Source organism: Osmerus mordax, chromosome 1 (genome assembly GCF_038355195.1).
Source record: "Osmerus mordax isolate fOsmMor3 chromosome 1, fOsmMor3.pri, whole genome shotgun sequence".
Taxonomy (NCBI): domain Eukaryota; kingdom Metazoa; phylum Chordata; class Actinopteri; order Osmeriformes; family Osmeridae; genus Osmerus; species Osmerus mordax.
Genome location: NC_090050.1, coordinates 17026030 through 17044169, shown reverse-complemented (window position 1 = coordinate 17044169; position 18140 = coordinate 17026030). Strand labels below are relative to the sequence as shown.

The window sequence follows — 18140 nt, the reverse complement described above, 5'->3', positions numbered from 1 at the left end:
GCCAAAACTGAGGCGCACCTATCTCACGCAATACAGTCTCAAGTAAGTCTAACGAGGGGAGGGGAGCCTGTATGCATGCCCAGTGCGGGAGGATGGTGGAGGGTGTGGGGCCAAAACTATTCAATTGATTCTTACAGAATGGAATAAAGGACAACAATGTAAAAAAGAACAGTTCGCAATGATAGGCTTATTGGTATGTGTGTATTGTAGGTTACTGACGGTACTGCCAACATGCACTGAAGTTTGACGTGACTGCACTTCACTATCCCCTCGTATGCGTATGTTTCACATTTTGACACATTGAAATGTCATTCTGTCCTGAGGCAGGCCAACACCCCGATTTACCTGCTTTTTCATTCCCGTGACATCCGCATTATACGAGCATTTTTTTCAAGTATGAACATTCATCCCTACTTCTAATTAAAGTTTCACATGCATATTTGCCCAAGTATTGGCATGGAGCCCTACACAAACGCGAGGAAAAGATGCTGAGAGGGGAACTGCTCTGCGGCAGTGATATGCAGACTGTAGACAGGGTAGGAGCATGATGCATCTCCCGACAAAACCCGACCGGACAAGAGAACAGAATGTCTACTTACTTTTTCCCGCATTAACAGATATCCAGCGTATAGTCACTGAACTGCAGATGTCGAAAAGATTCGGGAGAAACTGCGGCTGTCGCCATATTGTTGCTGCTATCTTCCTTCCCAGTGCGTGCGGCTACCCTGCATAATTGATGACTCTCAGCAAATTGTTAGGGAGTGTCGGTAAATGCCTTTAGTTTCAATAGAGACCGCAGCATCGTAAGCAAAATGATTACACAAATGCAACGCAGATAAGTAACAAACAGTTTATTGTATGCCATATAGAATAATGTTAAGACATTACTTTTACCTTCAGCTATAGGTTTCGCAGGATATGTTTTCTAAAAATATGGCAGAACTAACATCTGATGACATAATTTTTCTGGTCTAAATATTGTGAAAAATGAATTTTACTTACCCTTCTCTCTTCTTCCTTTGTAATAAATCCCACTTTGGATATCAAATAATGTGGTAGGGTTAATAGTCACTTAAGGTGATGAAACTACTATTGAGAAGGGCTTGCTGAGTTGCACTTGAAACTCACCTCAATCATAACATTGTTCATAACTAAGTCCTTACAAAACAAAGGGAAAGAAGTCCAACAAGTCCTCTATATAAAATACTATTTGAAGATGTTCTATCAGAAATAGCTAGTTATGGTACAACTACTATTTATTCCATTCTGACATCCTATGTCTATGTACACTACTAACAGTAGGATACTATAATCACCTAGATTGGTTCAAACTTCCACAAACTAAGGCAGTTCACTGGAGCTGCTGAAGTGCACTGCCATGTTAGCTGCACCTTGAAAGTATCACAGACAAAAGAGGTTATTTAGTACCACATCTATCACAGACGTTAAGCAATTATGTTTTTTGTTACAATTTTATATAATCTATAGTCTGGACAAACAGTAAGATGCTTCAATTTACAGTGTGAAGGAGGTTGCATATTTGGTCTGTTCAGACAATTGTTTGATGGGGAGTCAGATGGCTGAGCGGTTAGGGAATCGGGCTAGTAATCAGAAGGTTGCCGGTTCGATTTCCGGCGTGCAAATGACGTTGTGTCCTTGGGCAAGGCACTTCACCCTACTTGCCTCAGGGAAATGTCTCTGTACTTACTGTAAGTCGCTCTGGATAAATGTAAATGTGATGTACAAACCAATAGGTTAACACGGATGCATGGAGCTAAGGTTCAGGTGGCGCACCCAAAGAACATGATTCATGCATATCAACCAGACAGCACAGGAACTAAGGATATCATACAGTCATAGACATACAAGCTCCAATCATGATCTTATCAAGCATGATCATCACAAAGTTTATAATAGTTTAAAATTGTTAAAGGGCAAAAAGACCGTTCATAATTTAGCACACAAAAAAGAAAGTGTTCATGTTTTATCTACAGGATTATGGACATTCATGAAATTGTAGGCCCAATCTGAAACCGCAGTCGAAGTTATCTATGACCCAAAAATGTCTCTGTCTAGTGGAACGTCAGAGAACTGCAACCAAACTTAACTCCTGGTGTTTTAAAAAAATGGTTGAAACATTACTTCCAGACATTCAGTGTCTTACCTATGATTATATGAAAGTCAGAGTTTCCATAATCATCTTGTGAAATACAAACTGTCCATTTATTTCAGTTTTTAAACTCACAAGATTATGGTATCAAAATCATCTTAATATATTTGCTAGACAGCTGATACAAAATATGTGTTTGATAAGTGGGATGCAATATACATTTTTCTAGAAACCTACATGTCAACTAAGAAACTTGTTGTCTTTAAGTGACCCTAATGACACACATTACTACCACAGGTAGCATGCAGATGGGAACACAGGGTAAATATTAAGAATATTGACATGATGTGTAATTACTTATTACCTCATGTCCTATTGTTTTCTATGGTTTATAAGTATGACAAAAGGCTAGTCTTAGCATGCCGGATATATGGTCTATAAACACGAACAGCAGAGGAAAGATGGACTTTGTACTGGTAGTAGTCTTCTGCATTTGAATATTTTACTTTAGAAGATGATCACAATTTAAGGAACACATTAGGATATTATTCTTGGCGCACATAAGCTTGTGAGTTTACTGTGCAGCTATAGGCTGTATGTTACTTAAAGCAGTTGGCAGAATAAAGGAATACCAAATTCAATAGGATAAGAGTCCATGGAAGCTATTTTTTGACTGTTTAATGGCTTAGTGGTTACTTGTTGTTGTATTCACACACCTAGTTTATTTATGTGTATAACAATAGTTCCCATATTTTGAAAATATAAAGTAACCTAAACAATGAATAAGATAAAGCACACTTGTTTCTATTGTATGAATCTACGGGACCATTGCATGGTAAGAAAGAAGATGAAATCGCGACATCAACAGGTGATCTGGGATAAAGCACATTTGTTTTTTGTTTTTTATAAAAAAGTTGACATAGCATTACGTGGGAATCTTTGATTGGGCATTTCACAGAGCATGTAAGACGCACACTCGCCAACGTCAGTGACACTGTATCGAGAGGTTATATCTACTTCACTGAACTTCAGACTGGCTTTACACAATCACGACTCAAAGAACATCGAAAATGGGCCTCTGTATGAATTTATTAACGCTTTTTTTCACGGTTGTTACTTTGCCCCTTCAGCTAATGGAGGCACTGGGCGTGTACGGCATCTATAAGCGCATTTTCCCAATTCTCCTTTACAAGATAACATTGAATTACAACAAGGTAATGCATGATAAGAAAAAGGACCTTTTCAGCACACTTATGGAGTTCAAACTCGAGCGTCCACTTCGTATTTTGGAGATCGGCTGCGGCTGCGGAGCAAATTTCCAGTTCTACCCCCCCGCGTGCAATGTGATTTGCACAGACCCCAACCCTCACTTCCAAAAATATTTGGACAAAAGTATGGAAGAAAACGATCACCTGACATTTGATAGGTTTGTCGTGGCTTCTGGTGAAGATATGGGGGTGGTTGAAGACGGATCTGTGGACGTGGTTGTCTGCACACTCGTACTCTGCTCCGTTAACAACGTACCACGCACTCTCCAAGAGGTGTATCGCATATTGAGGCCTGTAAGTTACGCAAATAGCCTAAATGTGGAAAACATCTATTAAATGCCCACGTTGTATTACCCTTTCCAACTGCCAACATCTCTGGTTGGTGCAACAGCGCCCAATTTGCCTCTTAAAAAAACTTTTTTAATGTTTAGAGCTATTGATTTGGATCATATTTACGCACTGATATCACCAGCACCGTTTTTGTGTAACTGTGACAGTATACACTCGAGTGTACTCACTAAGCTATTTGCTTACACAACTCGATGTAGCCTACAGTAGTTTTACATATGATATTTAGAGCTTAGCAGACATCCCAACCTGCAGAGACTCATTTCCGAGAGGTGGCTTCACCCCCAGGGACGCAATCCGAACGCATGATGTACCCCCTCCAGCAAGTACCCGCCCCCCGCCCCCCGCCCCCCCCCCCCCCCCCCCCCCCCGGGACTAAATCAGGACGCGCGATATGCACCTGTTTCCACCATTAATGACCATTGCACAGTCCTGCGCTCGCTCCAAATTCAAAATCCCCGAATTCCGGGAGATTGTTTAGCATTTGCGGGCGTACGGGAGCCGCTATTGAAATGCGGGAGACTCTCGTAATTTCCGTGAGACTTGGGATGTCTGGCTTAGGCTATAACAAAATTACAAATAAATATACAGGTCCTTCCATGAAAAGTATGGACATTGTGTACCTCAAATGTTTGAAAAGTTTAGGATGAACATTAAGATGAACTCAAATGGCAGATTTTCTTAAGATCAGCACTCAACCATGTCCCCAATCATGACCTTCAATTCAATTAATCTATAATTTAAAAATATATAATTTTATACTCCCATATAAAATAGTTTTACTGTTGCAAATGTCGTACTTAAATATTGTATTGACATGTAACATTTAAGTCTATGGCACGTCAGTGAAATATACATTTCAATAAATAAATGTAAAACATTATGATAAACTCAGTGTAATAAAGGTCAGCATATGTATAATAGTGTTGGAGTTAAATATGACTTATAATTAATATTATAAGTCCAAAAAGGAGTAGGGAGAAGTATGCACCTATGTGGTCCTAACCCTTTTTTATAATCAAATATCAAACCGTAATATTTTTCCTATTTAGCATTATTTACACATACAGCGTGCAGGTTACCGTACGTTACAGGTACATAATAAACATTCTTTTTAAAATCTGAAATGTCCTCTTTTGGTGAAATGATCCATGTCCTTTTATTTGTTTTAACAGGGTGGTGCTCTGTACTTCCTAGAGCATGTCATCTCAGACCCCTCTTCCTGGACATACTTCTTCCAGCATGTGTTGCAACCCATGTGGTACTACTTTGGAGATGGATGTGAACTTACAAGAGCTACATGGAAGGATCTGGAGACTGCTGGCTTCTCTGAGCTCAAATTGAGGCACATTGAAGCTCCAGTGGTATTTTTGATCAAACCACATATTATGGGCTATGTTGTGAAATAGGCCTACTTTGTCTTTGTAGACTTACAAGTAACACATTCAGTCCTTAAGTATTGGCACAGTGACACACTTGTAGTTGTTTGGCCCATAATAGCTTTTCCCCAGATGTCGACCCCAGCACTTGGCAGAATTATTGCACTTGGCAGAATTATATTAGTACCTGCACCTACCATATTAAAGTATTTTAAGTTGGATACTAATATTCTGTACTAATTTCCAGGATCTATACATTCCAGCTTTTAAAGGGCATACATGTTGTGTAAATAATATGTTTTTAGAAAAGTTAAAATGGTTCTAAATGTAGTTTGTTGAGTAAAGTAATAATCCCTAATTTGAAGTAATAATCACTCATTTGAAAAACCATGTCAAGAGGGAATTTATGGAACTTTATTACACCTAATCTCTCAAATCATAGCCTATCAAAGTAATATTATTAAAATGTATTCTTTGTCGTCACATGTTTTGTGTGATTTGTGAGGGGTTTGTGGGCCAGGGTCAAAGAGACAGATTGACTTTGAAGACCTACATATTTTGTGACTGCTCCATACTCCGTTTGGAATACAAGGGTGCCACCGTGAGGCAAAATAAGACGATGTCATATGACTTCGCATCCAGCCAGTACTACTGGATTCTGCCAAATGAGAAGGGTCTTTCTGCGGAGTGCGGAGTGCAAGACGGACGGTAGTAGGGGTATGCAGAAGGAGGCGTATCTGGTACTTACCCAAAAACAACGCAGGATCTCCCTCAATGTCTCCAGACTCATGAGGGCAGAACGTCCCACACCCGTTTAAAGTTGGCATTAAAACCGACCAATGGGCTACTATGGGCGTGTCTTAGTCTTGCGGGCTGCAGATGAATACGATTGAAACAAGCACAAGTTCAGACCAAGGTTTTTCTGGAAAATGAGATATTTTATGAATTTTTGCAAGATTATTTGCTGGATAATATGTTTGCCTCTTCTGTTTATGGAGATAGTGGGAATATATGGCATTTACAAGCGTTTGTTTCCATTACTTGCTTATAATATCACTTTTTCATACAATGACAAAATGCACGAAAATAAGAGGGATCTTTTTAAAAACTTGAACACATTTGCAAATACCAAGGATGGCACACTTCGCCTCTTGGAAATTGGTTGTGGAAGCGGAGCAAACTTCAAGTTCTATCCCTACGGTTGCACGGTAATTTGCACAGACCCTAACCTGCACTTCAAAAAGTACCTTCAAATGAGTATGGATACTAACATGCATCTGACTTATGAGCAGTTTGTTGTTTCTTCGGGGGAAGACCTTCGTAGTATGAAGGATGAGTCAGTGGACGTGGTTGTTTGTACTTTGGTGCTATGCTCTGTCATCAACGTTCCTCGTGTCCTAGAAGAGGCAAAGCGCATTCTCAAACCCGTAAGTTGTAGGCTAGACAAAATTATAGAAACAATGTTTAGTGTCCCTCCACAAATTACGGTGATGAGACAACAACCGTAAATGATTGGAAAGCATGAGAACTACAGCTAAGTCACATCAGCTGGGACGCATGCTGCCCTTGTGTTAAAAGTTAAACTGGTGGTACTTAAGTCTAATGTATTTTTAGATAAGCTCAAGAGCTTAGAGCATTTACATGGCGTTTAGTGGTAAAATCCTAGACACACTGACACCTTTTTAAACAAGCTTAAAATCTACAAATACCTACCGGTTTGACTACCGGTCAAAAGTTTTAGGACACCCCCATTTTTTTCAATTTGTATTGAAATTTAAGCAATTCAAGTCCAGTGAATAACCTGAAATGGTACAAAGGTAAGCAGTAAACTGCCAGAGGTAAAAAATAAATAAATAATAGTTTAGGTTTTTCAATTAACAAAGGAAGACAGATGGACCATTATAACCCTTAAAAGTGTAGGTCTTTACTTCAGATAGAATTTGCCAATAAAGCCAAGGTGTCAGTGAGTACAGTTTCCTACACCATCCAAAGGCACCTGGAAACTGGAGGAAACTCTGACAGGAAGAGGTCTGGCAGACCCAAAGCCACAAAACAATGAGAAGACAAGTTTCTGAAAGTCAACGGCTTGTGTGATAGGCGGCTCATAGGACAACAGCTTCAAGCACAGCTTAACACTGGTCAAAGTACCGAAGTTGAAAGTGATGGTTTGGGGGCTCTTTTGCTGATTTGATCCAGAGTCTGCGACTTCCACAGAGTAAGTGGCATCCTGAACCTAAACTGCCACAGCATTTTGCAGCATTTCAACCATCAACTGAGACTTGCTTACTTCGACCAGTGTTAAGCTGTGCTTGAAGCTGTTGTCCTGTGAGCCGCCTATCACACAAGCTGTTGACTTTCAGAAACTTGTCTTCTCATTCTGTTGTGACTTTGTTTTTTGTTGTTTAAACTCTGTCAGTTTACCGCTTACATTTGTACCATTTCAGGTTATTGGACTTGAACTGCTTAAATTTAAATAAAAATTGAAAAAATGGGGGCGTTCTAAAACTTTTGACCGGTAGTGTATATCCTTATGAACCCATTTAGTCATTTAGCAGACACCCTTATCCAGAGCACATTTAAACCTACTCGACATAATGAATTACTTAGTATTGTCCACCAAACAGCCTTTAGCCACTCCTGGTTTAATTTCAGAGAGTGCATTATCTGTGGGAAGCTGTTGCAAAGACAAACCTGCAATCGATTTAACTTCTACTAATGAGTTGTTTTGGTCAACAGGGGGGTGCCTTGTACTTTCTGGAGCATGTAGTTTCAGATCCCACCACCTGGACATATTTCTTACAGCACGTACTGCAGCCTCTTTGGTACTATCTGGGGGATGGATGTGTTGTTACCAGGGCAACATGGAAGGATTTGGAGGCTGCTGGCTTCTCCAAGCTGAAACTGAAGCACATTGAAGCTCCACAGGTCACCTTGATGATCAGACCACATATTTTAGGATATGCTATAAAGTAAACTTGCCTTAGCCTTTATCTTTTTTTTTTGCACAAGTGTAAACAGGCCTTGACAGAATGCTTTCAGCTAATCACAGCATTGTTGCTGTAACCCTATGGGGGAAAACACTCAGAAATGTCAGTATGTCACTGGTATAGGGTTAAAATGTTTATTACAAAGTGTCACTGTACAGTGAGTAATCTATTAGGTTCAATATGTAAAGAATGAAAAAATATTTATTTCATATTACTTACAGAATGAGCGATTGCTTTTGTATTCCCTTGTTTGTTTTGTGTGTGTGAGCCCCCCCAGCCTGCCGCCTTAAGATATAGAAAATAAATATTACCCTGACATTGTGCACTCTCTCCCTGATAGATTGTCCAAGTAACAGCCAAGTTAGGTGTACACAATGTTTTCTAATATCCCTTTGCACTAATAAGGAATGGCAACTGTAACATTTTATCTCATGGGGACTAGCGTGTGGACGTTTAGGGATCACATAAAATGAACTTGAATCACATCATAGTTTTAACACAGTCAAAAATCTGCATTACATGTTGCAGTGGGAATCAGCAGGTTTCTACCATAAAACTTCAAAAGATGGGACAATCAGAAGCTGATAGAAATCTAAAGGAACAAAATTGAATGTCAGTGATTACATATCAAGCCTCGTGCGCGCTCACACAATATTCACAAATATAAACAGTTAAGCGTTAGTCATTCTTCCAGTAGCTCAATAAAAAGACGAGGAAAAAAGTCTTATTTCACACTATCATTGTCTTTTAGAATGGGAGCTTCCCATTGCCAACCCTCACTCGACATTTGTTAAAACAAAATATTGTATAAAACACAAAAACTGAAGACAAGGATATCTAATGCAAAGTGTAAGGTGTTCCCGGTTAACCCTCTGTTGTCCAGGTGAGTAGCGCTGTAGCCATTTCCAAGACCTATTTGTATTAGTCCTATTCATTGGAATGTCTGGCCAGGTTATCCTGTTTTGACACAGTAAAGGTCCTTTAACGTCTTCAGCTCCTCAATAAGGGTTTTGTTCTGGTTCTCTAGAACAGCTACTCGGTTTTCCAGACACTTGACGTATTCTTTCTTCTTCCTACGACACTCACGGGCCGCTTCTCTGGACGGGCAAGCAAAACAATTTCAGGGTCAGGGACTGTAGTACATCTTTATCCATTCTGCAGGGCACTACATACAGTTCTAAAATGTATTTTGGCATGCTTAGAAGGGTAGGCAGTCTGTACTGAAGAGGTCTGTCATCAACAACTGATCAATTAACAATAATAAAGATTACAAATAATGATAACTATTTATTGTATACTGTTTTGAATGTTCTGAATATAATAAACAATGTTTGATCTATACCCTGCTTCATTATTATGTCATGAGAATGTCCAGGAAAAAAATTCTATGAAATATGAATATGAAAAAGAAATATGCTTTGAATTATGATGCTTCTATCATTGATTAACTGTCATTATGCTGTTTGCTAAAGCTTGCTGATGCCTGCATAGCCATGTTAGTTCTTTTGTAGGATGCAACTATGAAATGTCTTTGACACTAGATTGTAGGTCAGAGGTCACAATGTTACCAAAGTGTATAGTGCCAGGAAACTTTGAACAAGGAAAAAAGGAGGAACATCAAGGCCATTTCTAGGAGCCCTATCTAAAGACTAAACAAAAGCTATCTAGCACCCTGAATGCAGCATCTTCTTTCTGTGCTTGCAAAGCCATGTTGATTGTCACCCCCCCCCCCCCCCCCCCCCCCTTCCATATTGTGATACTATTTAACTGCCTTTAATTCCTGTATTCTTTGTCCAGTCTTCTGAGATGCTCAGCTTGAGTGTATCAGATACCGGCACCTTGCAGATCTGTAATAAATACTTTTTGTCTTGAACTTGTATTTGGCAACTGACTTCATTGACTTGGTACTTTCACAGCAGTTGGGTAAAATAAGGTACTTCTTCAGTACCTCAAGTAGTGCCTGTATTGTCTGTCAGAGATGTATATGTTTATGATAGGTAGGCTTATTAACCTTGCATTTGACTTAAACTTGACATAAATACTTGCTAATGATGATTACCACAATGATAACACAATGCTAGTTTGGTCCAAGTATGTTGAGCTCATGTTCAGACATAAAGTCACAAGAATCCTTCTTAAGTGTGGAATGCATAAGAGGCGTGGTGTGTCCAAATAGGCAGTAGTGCAATGTGGGCATACCCCCAGACTCAGTAACAACAACCTCCCTCCAACCCCACATACCTGTTCTTTGCCAGGCGGATTTCTCTCTTCATAGAGGGGTCATCACTCTTGCCCTGAGACAGTCCTGCAGGGGAAGTCATAACCACGGTCTGAGGAATGGAACTGGATGTGGGCGCTGTCCGAATCTGATATGTCTGCATCTCTCCTCCTGCACCTGAAAGAGAGGGAGATGATATGGTACAATCTTTAGGTTATAACTGTCCCTGACATTCCTTCCAAATCTGTCCCACAAACTAAGCTGCCAATAGACAACTTGTCTTTTTATACTTTGAGGGTATCAGTTGCATCATTTAAAAAAATTACATAATACCATAGATGTCTCCATACTCACTTTGTACGACCACCTGGTTGCTGGGCACCAATATCTGCTGTCCGTCTGGCGTCTGGGCGTACTGAAGGATGGTGGTGCCCTGCTGAGCTGAGCCGGAGTTGGTCATGGTAAGGGTCTGCAGGCCCTGGAAGCCCTCTGACCCAGGGCTGGCCAGCTGAATAGTGCCATTGGGGGCAATAGTAACTGCAAAAAGAAGAAACTAACAGTGTTCAAACTGAATAGGCTCTGGGGGTCCCAAGCAGCTAGGACCCACACAATTAGAACCATGGCGGTCCCTTGCTATTTGTGTTATCCCCTTCACCTACCCTTGTCTAAAATACAGATTTTAGACAATGTTTAATGTCAATTGGGCTAATAACTCCATTACTACAGATAATGTATTGCTCAGTAGCCACAGTGTAGACTACAGGTGGAGGTTTTGGGGCAGGTCTTACTGTATTGGCCGCTGCTCGTCTGGTAGATGGTGGGGGTGGTGGGGACTGTGACTGTTGTTACACCAGAGGAAGCAGCAATGTCATCCTCTCCATCGTTGCGTGACATCACTTCCTCAGCAGACAATTCATTTAGGATTTTCCTAAATCCAACCAAAAGAATGCAGGATTGTACTCATTTATTGGAAATAACCCAAACAACAATTTTGTCATTTTCACACAAGGACAATGCCTGCAAAGATTAAGACCAATAAATGCAATGTAGTAGAATTATTTACAGAATATGTTTTTTTTGTGTGGTATACCTATAGGATGGTCGTCGAGCTAAGATCTCTCTAGTCTTCTGGGCAGAAGCTCCACTGTCTGACGAGTCCTGTGAGTCATCACTGTCTGAGCCCTGGCCCTGCAAGGACAGAACAGAGCATTACTGAAAAAACAAGGGGACTTATGCATTGAATTCTTCGGCACAAATCTGGCCAGGTCTTACCTGCACAGTCTGCACCTGAGGAGACTGAATGACTGAGGACTGTGCAGACTGAATGACTCCCTGCACTTGAAACTGACCACCTGGAAGCTGAACCACTGTCACAGGAGAACCGCCCAGAGACATCTGAAAGCAAACGTGTATTCAGGCATACATCAACCATTGCTAGGAGGTCAGATAATGCACTTAGAATGTAACTGGTGACTGGATATTTTCTTTACTTGCTGGGCTATCTGTGAAATCTGAGAGGCTGTGATGGTGGTTGGGATAGTGATAATCTGGGACTCTGTGCCATTGCTGTTCTGCTGCACCTCTTCCATGGTCACTGTGTACAAAGAGAATATGCTATAGCATTAATGGTTAAGGATCTTATATTGCTTGATAAAAAACAAGCCAAACAATTAACTAGATTGCATCTAAAATATTTATAGGGGCATATAAATACCCCCCCCCCCCCCCCCCCTATTTTCATTTTGATTAATTGTGTGAACAATTTGCAAGTTCTAAATCAGACGAGGATCACACAAACACTGCCACAGAACAACTCGTTTTCTGGATTACACGCAATGACACGTGCTTTTTTTGTAGCTAACGTTAGGCTAAAGTTTTTATAAATTTCTGTGGCTAACGTTATTAAAGCAATGTCAATGCGTTTGTGTACAATTCAAATTATGAAATTGCTAACTACAGCTAACTGGTCATGTATAATGTTTTCCAAATGATGAGCTAGCTAGCTAGCAAGATATTAACATTATAACTTCGCAAAAGCTAAACAAACTAATGCTAAGCAGGCTAACATCCGCTTTATCGACTAATTCGTTAATAGCTTGCCAACTAAACATTGTTCTACTGTCTCCAACGACTAGCAGAATGAGTGAGCTTTTGTCTCAATGAGCGAATTTGTGTAATACAGTGCGGCACAGTCACTGGCACGCAAGTACCCGCGTCAACAGACGTCAGCGATACAAGGAGCCATTAATACACCTTCCTTTTTAACAACGACGAGGAGTTGACGGAGTCGTAGCCGCCATTACTAGCGCAACACACCATTGTGCCGTTGTAAAGAGCAGGGCAGATGGCAAGGCGGTTTTTCAGAATTTAGGCTTGCCAGGGAGATTACCTTTGTCAAGTGTTGTTCTGCTGCGTAGTGTTCGATGATGACGATGATAATTATAGCTATCCTTTGAAAACTGTGGAGAACATATGGCTACAAGCTAAATGCTAAAAATATAGCTAAGAGCTAGCTAGCTAGCTAAATAGCTACCAAAAAAAGTAAACACTTTTTTCATAGGAAGTAGGCGGCACTGCGCGCCACCTCTGCAAGGACATATGACGTAATTGCTTCCTTTGAGCACGGTGATTGGATGGATTGCTGTTTTTGCAAAAGCAAAAGGAAACATTGTCAAGATGTTTTTTTTTCAACTTTCCTATAATACCGAGCACTTCTGTGAATAATCATTTATTTTTCATTAAATAATATGGATAACAATAACATGTAATAAATAACATGTTAATTGTAAAAATGCATTTTCTATAAACTTTTAATTGAAAAAACTACGATGGCATTTTCTGAAAAATCGTGTCCTTTATTCATTTGCGAATTGAAGTATAAAACCAGTACAACCAATTTACAAAATAGAAAAAAATAGAAAATATTGGAATGGGATACTATCATCACTTATTTATTCATAAATTATGTAGGCTAATGTACCTCCAAAATGCTCCAGAGCTTCAAGGATTAATTGGTGGATATAATATACCTGCCCATAACAAATGTATACATTTTTTATGTATTGAAATATTTTATAAACACAATTTACTAAGAGTGCATACATAACATATTGGTTGAACAACTCCAGACAGAGATGTGCAATGCTTTGTACAACACTGGCCAAACTAGTCAATCTTTTCCTTACATATTTTTAATTCGGCCCAGGCTTTGCAAGCACTGGAATTTACAGAGAGAGAGCAGGAGCAAAAAAGTGTGAGTCCCATTGTTGTCCCCAACTAACCCACCACACCTGCTCTGGTTGCAATTAGCTTTCAAAAAGTGTTCTTTTCTTTTTTTACAAACAAGGGTTTGATTGATAGAAGAAAATCCCAGATGTACCTTGGTCTTCCATCAGAGTACAACTGTTACCTGGATTATTTGAAATAGAAAATTATTAAATATTAAGTTGTCCCTCCTGCAAGACTGTTAAAGCTGTTTTCTACTTGTGCTTGGAGTCATGAAAAGATTGCATTGTGAACATGTAATATCAACTCAAAGGTAGCATTATAATGCAATGTTCTATCTCATTTTTGTTTATTTTAAAATAGATCACAGCCATTTCATCTCACACACAATTTCTGTCTTTTCAACCATACAAAGGGGACAATTGTTTAAATCATTCACATCTCTGATCCAAACAAATCCTGAAGAATCATAGGTTAGTACATCCACAGCACATTGTTTCTATTCTCACATTATAATGTACTGTTTAAACTTGAATTAACGTGTTTGGCATAGGCTTGAGTTACAAGGTTTAATGTAATTCACACTCAGACCAAAATTATCAAAACATTAAATGTATGTACATGTTTAACAGTACAGTATAATAAATGGCTAATTGTACACACATCAAATTCATTATGAGGAACCAATAATAAGTTATGATGAGGAGCAAGGACAGAGGGACGTATAGATAAGAGGGAACATAATATCATATACAAAACAAAATCTGTTAAAACTTAACAGTAAATAAAGTATTCCTCGCCACACTGTATGTGTGGAGGATAGAAAAACATTACAACAGCATAAGTGGTTGATGTCCCTCTGCCTTGGCTACAGTACACTTCCTGTATTTGTCAGTAAAGGACACTTCAAGGGGCCTCCTGTAGAATTCAAGCAATATGATTGGCTCAGGTGTGCAAATGACTTATACAGGGGCAAAAATATTCCAGTGATTCAAAGAGGAGTGCATCCCATTTCAAACACCCGACCAGTTGGATAGAGATCCATGCATGAGAAATATCATGTTCTATTCTACTTACCAGAGTAGAGCCCTTTCAGTCATCCTTCTCTGTACATAAGTGATTCTCAGACTAGTCCAATCTCATGAACTGATGCATTTCAGCTGAACAATAAATTGTTTCTTTAGTCTGTTGAGACTATAGTATTAATTAGGTACTGTGAAAGGGGTAAGAGGTACTATAGTACACCATGCTGTACACCACAAAAGCATTGAGGGCACATTTACTGTGAGACTTGCATGTTAACATTTGTATGAAAATAAAATACTGGCTTTCTAACACCTAACTGAGTGGTGACAGTAGACATCCATAATTAAAATGTGTTGAAGTATCTATAACATATTACAAACCATTTGATATCTACAAATGTTTGTGTATTTTGACATATTTAACAAGGAGCTTCCTGACATCGATTACACCTTTTAAAAGCTCAATACATCGTCTTTGGAAAACCTTTATACTCATATTGACCGTGCAAAATGAGTAACATTATAGCTGTCCATTAAAAGACATGTATTAACATTATAATTAGTACACTAATGTAAACTAATGGTTTGCCACATGGTCATATGCATTTATGAGGACTGCTTCACTATCACCACACTGATGGGCCAAGTGTTTACCATAGAGCTTTATCATGATTATCTTATTTTTAAATACCCTGGTATTAATCATTACAAATGACTTATTGTCATTTGCTGTGGACCATGCTTGGTTTCGGCATGATTTCTCAGAATTGACTCCTGAACCACAAGGAATGTGCATAACTTGTCGTGACTCCTGGAGTCATGACATAAGTGTCATGAAAAAATAGACAATTTGAAGGAAAGTGCAAGATTAGCATTCAAATATTTGAAAATCACTACTGGCATTTTTGTGTTAAAATGATTAAATTCTTATTTACAATATTACATCAGCCCACAACTAGGTTAGTTATCCAGAAAGAGAGAGATCCATTTAGAGTTTATACATTTTTAAAATAATATCTATACAATCACAAACATATATCTAAAATACAGAGGCCTTTATGGATACAGTACAGTTTGTTTTTTTACCTCTGGCCCCAACCATCCCTTTGGGTAACTGTCTGGTATCCCACTCAGAAAACATAAACATTATTGAAAAGGAAATAATCAGCTATACTCAAAATTCAAAGATAGGAGTTGTGTGTTGTAAGACAAGAAATGTCAACCAAGAAACAAATGATCTCAATTTAGAATTCTTGAATTGAGAAATGTACAGGTTACCTCTTTATAGCTATAGAAAACAATTAAGTGCAACAGGGTTGAGAAATAAATGGTGAGAATCCAACACTGCTGACACCATTATTGATCAGTGTTAAACACTGCCCCTCCCCTTGGACCTTTTTATGTGTGTGGAGTGGTGGTCTCACATCCCCTTAAATCCAATCACATTGCATCATGTAGGTGAAAAGTGCTTCAAATGGTATGGTAGTAGTTCACCTGAGGGGGGATTGTTTTGACAACAGCACCTGAAAACATTTAGACTCAGTGCAATAAGGGAGAGTCAAGCTGTGAGGGAAAGAGAAGGAGGGCATACAGCTAGCTCCTCCCCTCCAGGTCCAGTTCAGTAAAACAGACTGGGATAAGTAGGTTCTGGTTAGCTTCATCCAGGTTGGAGAACAGTAGCTTTACAACACAGTGTACAGTGTCTCAAACATAACACAGGTCATGCATAATGACTCTGATATCCAACACACAGATGACCCCACCACAGGACAGCTCACTGGTGAGTGGGATGAGGTCCAAACTTCACTCTTGTGTTGTGAGTTTGTAGGGTGGTCCAAGAGGTTTTTAGCCATCACTGAACTTGGACACTGGCCAGACCAGCCCAGACCTCAGGTCCCATGCTCCAGCCCTGAACTCCCAGCCCACCTCACATGTTGTATGCCACATAGATGGGGTCCAGCTGGTCAGCCAAGAAAGAGTCCCTCAGGTGCATGCGCTGCTTCTCCCCACGAGAGTTGATGGGGATGACCCCGGGGTCCACAATGACCACCACACCCACAATGAGGTGGTGCTCCTCCAGGACGACGTTGGTGACGAGGGGCACCAGGTCCAAAGCGTCCTGCTCTGAACCACACAACTCCGACACCACCACCAGAAGGTTGGTCCATGTGAACACCGCACTGGGGGAGAGGTGGGAAGGAGATGGAGTTACAGAGAGAATGTTTATAATATGTCTTTAGTGAGTTAGGATGAATTTATATGAGACACAATATACCACAGTTAGCAAATAGGCTCACATAGATACCAACACACATTTTTAAATATGAGTCCTAAAGCAGATGAACTAAAGATGTATCCAAGTACAGTACAGTACACTTGTGTCCTGCGAGCGTAATTACCTCTCAGCAATGCTGCGATGAGCCCGAGACACCGAGGTCTCGATGTCAATGGGATGATAACGCAGTCCCCTAAGCTCCAACGTCTCATCCAAGGAGCCCACCACAAACAGGGCATCATGACGATCTGTGTGTGTAGGTATGGAAGTCAGGTTGCAGTTTTCTGCATCTGTTTTTCCCCCTCTATTTCCTATATTACCTCTATTGGGCATATTGGTTACATTCATCCAATTAGCAACTGTCATCAAGACAACAAAGTTAGCCTTGTTAACCTGCACAATCCTTTTAGCATTGACCTAAGCTTTGTTTAACTCCTTAACCTCCTTAGCCTCAATACAGACCACGCAAGCTAAAGCCTGAACCGTGTACCATCACTGAACCGTGATGTCAGCAGGTTCACTCACCCCCGCTAGCGTCGAGCAGCTCTGTCCTCTTGACGAAGCCCAGGTAGCCCGTCCTGGCCCACAGTGTCTGGGGGTCTCCAAAACTGAGCTTGGTGTTAAAGTGATCTGCTTGCAGGCTCTCCTCCCCATAGATGGTGTAGTAGCCACTGGCACTGTGGGGGCTGTTCACCCAGATCTAACAGGGAGGGGGCAGGGTAGGGAAATATACGGAATGTTTAGTCACACAATCTGAGATAGATCATGGTTTTGTTTCATTGCTGATACGAATCCATCTGACCTCTCCAAGATGAGAGTCTCCGAGAGGTCCTCTGGTTTCTGGGTTCACAATGATCACCCTGACGCCTGGCAAGATCTAGAGAGACACAGAGACAAAGAGAAGTTAGGAATACTTCTATTTGCGAAGTGGAAGATGTTCTGTGAAAGCTTGCTGTATACAGACACCTACTTTGCCAGACTCCATTAGAGGGAGACTCTGGGGTGCTCCTCTCTCCACCAGCCTCACTCTGAAACACACCCATTACAAGCATGTCATGACACAAAAACGCATGGTCAGAAGAGTTTTTTCCTTTGTCCGTTCAACATCAATAACCATCCAAAGAAAAGCGTGTGACTGCCAGTCCGTCATCATGTGTTCTCACCTGTCATGGCGCAGGGACTTCATGTCCACAAACACAGTGGAGGGGTCTGGCCCAGTGGTGCCCTAGAGAACACACACGACAACCACACTGAAGACCTGAATACGCCACTACTGACACACCACAGTCCTGGACTGTTCACATG

General features: G+C 40.3%; 5 protein-coding genes across 6 annotated transcripts in view; 2 read left to right on the top strand and 3 right to left on the bottom strand.

The window, feature by feature from the left end:
• scn8ab (sodium channel, voltage gated, type VIII, alpha subunit b) overlaps positions 1-719 on the bottom strand; it is a 38319-nt gene extending 37600 nt beyond the window's left edge. Inside the window, exon 1 of the mRNA XM_067253461.1 lies at positions 600-719. The gene's annotated coding sequence lies outside the window, so the exon portion shown is untranslated. The remainder of the gene's footprint in view (positions 1-599) is intronic.
• A 2417-nt stretch (positions 720-3136) lies between these two features.
• LOC136964133 (thiol S-methyltransferase TMT1A-like) lies at positions 3137-5324 on the top strand. The gene is made up of 2 exons (XM_067258147.1): positions 3137-3672; positions 4902-5324. The coding sequence occupies exons 1-2, from the start codon at positions 3181-3183 to the stop codon at positions 5133-5135; spliced, it is 726 nt and encodes a 241-aa protein (XP_067114248.1). The 5' UTR covers positions 3137-3180; the 3' UTR covers positions 5136-5324.
• Positions 5325-5476: 152 nt separating this feature from the next.
• On the top strand, positions 5477-8220 carry LOC136964069 (thiol S-methyltransferase TMT1A-like). The gene is made up of 2 exons (XM_067258021.1): positions 5477-6532; positions 7842-8220. Exons 1-2 carry the CDS (start codon positions 6035-6037, stop codon positions 8076-8078), a joined length of 735 nt encoding a protein of 244 aa, XP_067114122.1. The 5' UTR covers positions 5477-6034; the 3' UTR covers positions 8079-8220.
• Positions 8213-12837, bottom strand: atf1 (activating transcription factor 1). Of its 2 annotated transcripts, none has more exons than XM_067257855.1 (8): positions 12700-12837; positions 11801-11904; positions 11583-11705; positions 11401-11498; positions 11099-11238; positions 10665-10847; positions 10334-10487; positions 8213-9189 (listed from the first exon to the last, which is right to left on the bottom strand). In XM_067257855.1, exons 2-8 carry the CDS (start codon positions 11897-11899, stop codon positions 9045-9047), a joined length of 942 nt encoding a protein of 313 aa, XP_067113956.1. In that variant the 5' UTR covers positions 11900-11904; positions 12700-12837; the 3' UTR covers positions 8213-9044. The 2 variants fall into 2 exon arrangements, with proteins under 2 accessions (XP_067113956.1, XP_067114000.1); XM_067257899.1 differs by lacking the exon at positions 12700-12837 and adding an exon at positions 12521-12616.
• A 344-nt stretch (positions 12838-13181) lies between these two features.
• The window catches only part of dip2bb (disco-interacting protein 2 homolog Bb), a 29685-nt gene continuing 24726 nt past the window's right edge, over positions 13182-18140 (bottom strand). The window contains exons 33-38 of the mRNA XM_067258931.1: positions 17999-18060; positions 17806-17863; positions 17638-17712; positions 17361-17535; positions 16960-17083; positions 13182-16740 (exon numbers count right to left, since the gene is read on the bottom strand). Of these exons, the coding sequence (XP_067115032.1) occupies positions 16488-16740; positions 16960-17083; positions 17361-17535; positions 17638-17712; positions 17806-17863; positions 17999-18060 (747 nt within the window). The 3' untranslated portion in view covers positions 13182-16487. The remainder of the gene's footprint in view (positions 16741-16959; positions 17084-17360; positions 17536-17637; positions 17713-17805; positions 17864-17998; positions 18061-18140) is intronic.